This window comes from Acipenser ruthenus, chromosome 2, assembly GCF_902713425.1.
Source record: "Acipenser ruthenus chromosome 2, fAciRut3.2 maternal haplotype, whole genome shotgun sequence".
NCBI lineage: Eukaryota > Metazoa > Chordata > Actinopteri > Acipenseriformes > Acipenseridae > Acipenser > Acipenser ruthenus.
The window spans coordinates 81,483,302-81,485,979 of record NC_081190.1 but is presented as its reverse complement, the minus strand read 5'-3'; the positions used below and the strand labels follow the sequence as shown (position 1 = coordinate 81,485,979).

At 32.2% G+C, this 2,678-nt stretch overlaps 1 protein-coding gene across 5 annotated transcripts in view; it reads right to left on the bottom strand.

The window, feature by feature from the left end:
- Positions 1–216: 216 nt before the first annotated feature.
- Positions 217–2,678, bottom strand: part of LOC117408841 (glutamate receptor 2) — an 82,579-nt gene continuing 80,117 nt past the window's right edge. For 4 of the 5 annotated variants that reach the window (XM_034014189.3, XM_034014192.3, XM_059002368.1 and 1 more), the window contains one exon: positions 217–2,301. In XM_034014189.3, coding sequence (XP_033870080.1) covers positions 2,137–2,301 — 165 coding nt within the window. In that variant the 3' untranslated portion in view covers positions 217–2,136. The remainder of the gene's footprint in view (positions 2,302–2,678) is intronic. The other variant, XM_034014190.3, reaches the window with a different exon arrangement.

Below are 2,678 nucleotides of genomic sequence, written 5' to 3'. Positions count from 1 at the left end.
ATGTATGTTGTTTCATTATAGGGGACATTGTTCTGACAAACAACGGAAGGAAAGCAAACAAACTCAATTAATTATGAGCAGTATGATGGATAATACATCATCATTATCAAAATAATAATAATAATATGCTGCATACATTATGTATTACCTGTATTATGACAAATGCTGAGTAGTTTGTAAAGTGATAATGTGAAGAAAAAAAAAATAGTTTGCACATTGATTTGCCAATTTAATTTTATTACTGAAAATGTATTGAAATATTATACATAAGATAGATTAACTAGTTTATGTATGGCCAAGATAAAATACTTAGTTTGTTTTTACATGGAAATAGTCCCAAAAATAAATTGGCCAAGCTCAGACATTAGCACACACTCAATTTACAAAGTGTCAGTGAGAATAGCTTGTAAATTAAAAATACATTTTTAAATTAATTTTTTAACAGTCAACACACTTAATAACAATTATAACAGAAGAACCATACTGATACGTTGTGTCATTTTGGGCCTCCATTCATATTTGGGTTAGAGGTTAATTCATATACACAATTCATTCAGATACAAAATAAGTAATGATCTATAAACTAAATATGTTTTATTCAAATAGTACATTTATGCCGTATTATGCAGTGTATCTTTTTAAAGGTATACATACACATACTTGTAGATGACCTGCAGAATATTTAATTTACAAAATATATGACTTTATGCTCTGGTCAACCTTAATGATACAACAATGTTCCCTTGTGTTGTATAAAGATGATAAATCAAAAATCAGACCCAAGGTTTTTTTCCCCCATAATGCTTAACTAACTAGTTCTTGTTTAATTTGGATCTGTAAGCAGCCTCAGAGAAAATAAAATGGAAATTATTTATTGATAACTGCATTTCCTGACCTTTTCACAAATGTTTGGTTTCCCATACAACCTTGGACATTTACACACTGGAAATATTGAGAATCACGTAATGTTGGTGGCTTCAGTCACCATATATTAAAGGCAAAATCAAGTAGTTATTTTGTGAGGAAACTGTCATGCTTCAAAATGTTAATTTACACATCAGTAAACGTTGTTAATTTACACATCAGTAAGCCACATCACTGTACTCAGTGTTACAACGCATACAGAATGTATTAGCTACATTCACTTGGATGACAATGACAGATTTTGTTAAAACTTAGTTTTGTCACTAATGCTAGTAAATTTGGCACACTTATTTATTTGGCATTTTCAACAAATACGTTCATTTAGTCGCAAAACGAATGCAATAATATCATGAATGGCGTACAGCACTCATGATGTGTAGACTGCTTTTTTAGAATTTAATAAAACTGCTACCCTGATCCTTGTATGCTAAATTGAATGAGAACACAGTTCAAACCTTCAGCTGAAAAAAAAAATAAAACCTTAGCAGTGACAGAAGTGCAAGGATTTTCACCTTTTGCAAATAAAACCATAGGACATTTTTTATTTCAAATGTTAAGCATTGCCAGGTATTTGATATTAACACCAAATGTTAAAGAATAAGATATACAGGAAAGTTGTAATAACAATAATAAATTACAAGAGTTCAACCATTTACCTCCTCTAGCATGAACATATTTGGCTTTGAAAAATATGGAACTGGTTGCATCCCCGCAGATTAATTTAACCAGAATGGAAGCAGATTTATTTAAAAGCCATTTTGTTTGTGAAAATACTTAAAAATATGTTTTTATATATATTTTATTTAATTTTCTTATAAAACATTTCACATCTTGATGCAGATTATGTCAAGTGTGCTTAAGTCAATATGAATCCAGGCTTTAATGATGGTGGCTACAGAAACAGGTATGTTGCCTAGACAATGATTTCAGTTAAGATTACAGTACTTCCAAAATTAGCTGTGCATGTCAGTCAAGCTCCGTTTCAAACAAGTAGAGAGAGATAAAGAGAGAAGTGACAGAGAGAAAATGACGTTGTTTGCACTAACAGGATCCCATTTGACTCCATGATGAATTTCCACGAGAAGAAAGGTTCTTAATTTGACAAAAAAAAGAAAGAAATGTCTTCACGATACTGGATTTGCCTCTCAACCATTCACCAGGAAAACACATGTTTCAAACCACTGTGTAAGGCACTCAAAAGGTTCTTATCAATCAAGAGAGATCAGTCACACTGACATTCATTCCCATGCCAGGTCTCACGTAAGATACTGCATGCACTGCTTTTGGAAATTCTGGAGTCATCACACGGCCGTTTTCTCCAGTGCTTCCTGTAATTGACAGTCTTGTTTTGCTTCTCATGGCATCACCAAAGGTCATCTAAAAACACACACACACAAAATTAAGTCATGCATTGTAATCTTAGTGGCTAAAACATCATGACAAGCTAATGCAGAAGAGAATACAACAACATGTCAAAACAAATATGGATGCAAAGGCCCATATAAAAGCTGAGCTTAATAAATATAAAAGCAAAAAAAGTAAACGACCCATTACAATGTAGTACAAGAAAACAGAACAAAAGATTGCAAATTCACAAAGAATCACAAGCCACAATGAGGTAACAAAATAAATGAAAGACTATTTTTTACTCAGGCTGTAGCTATAGAAATTAAAAATGTCAATACATACGATCTTTTGGCCAACCACCTCATTTATTAACTTTAAGAATGCGACAATGAAGCTAGAGCGTGCAC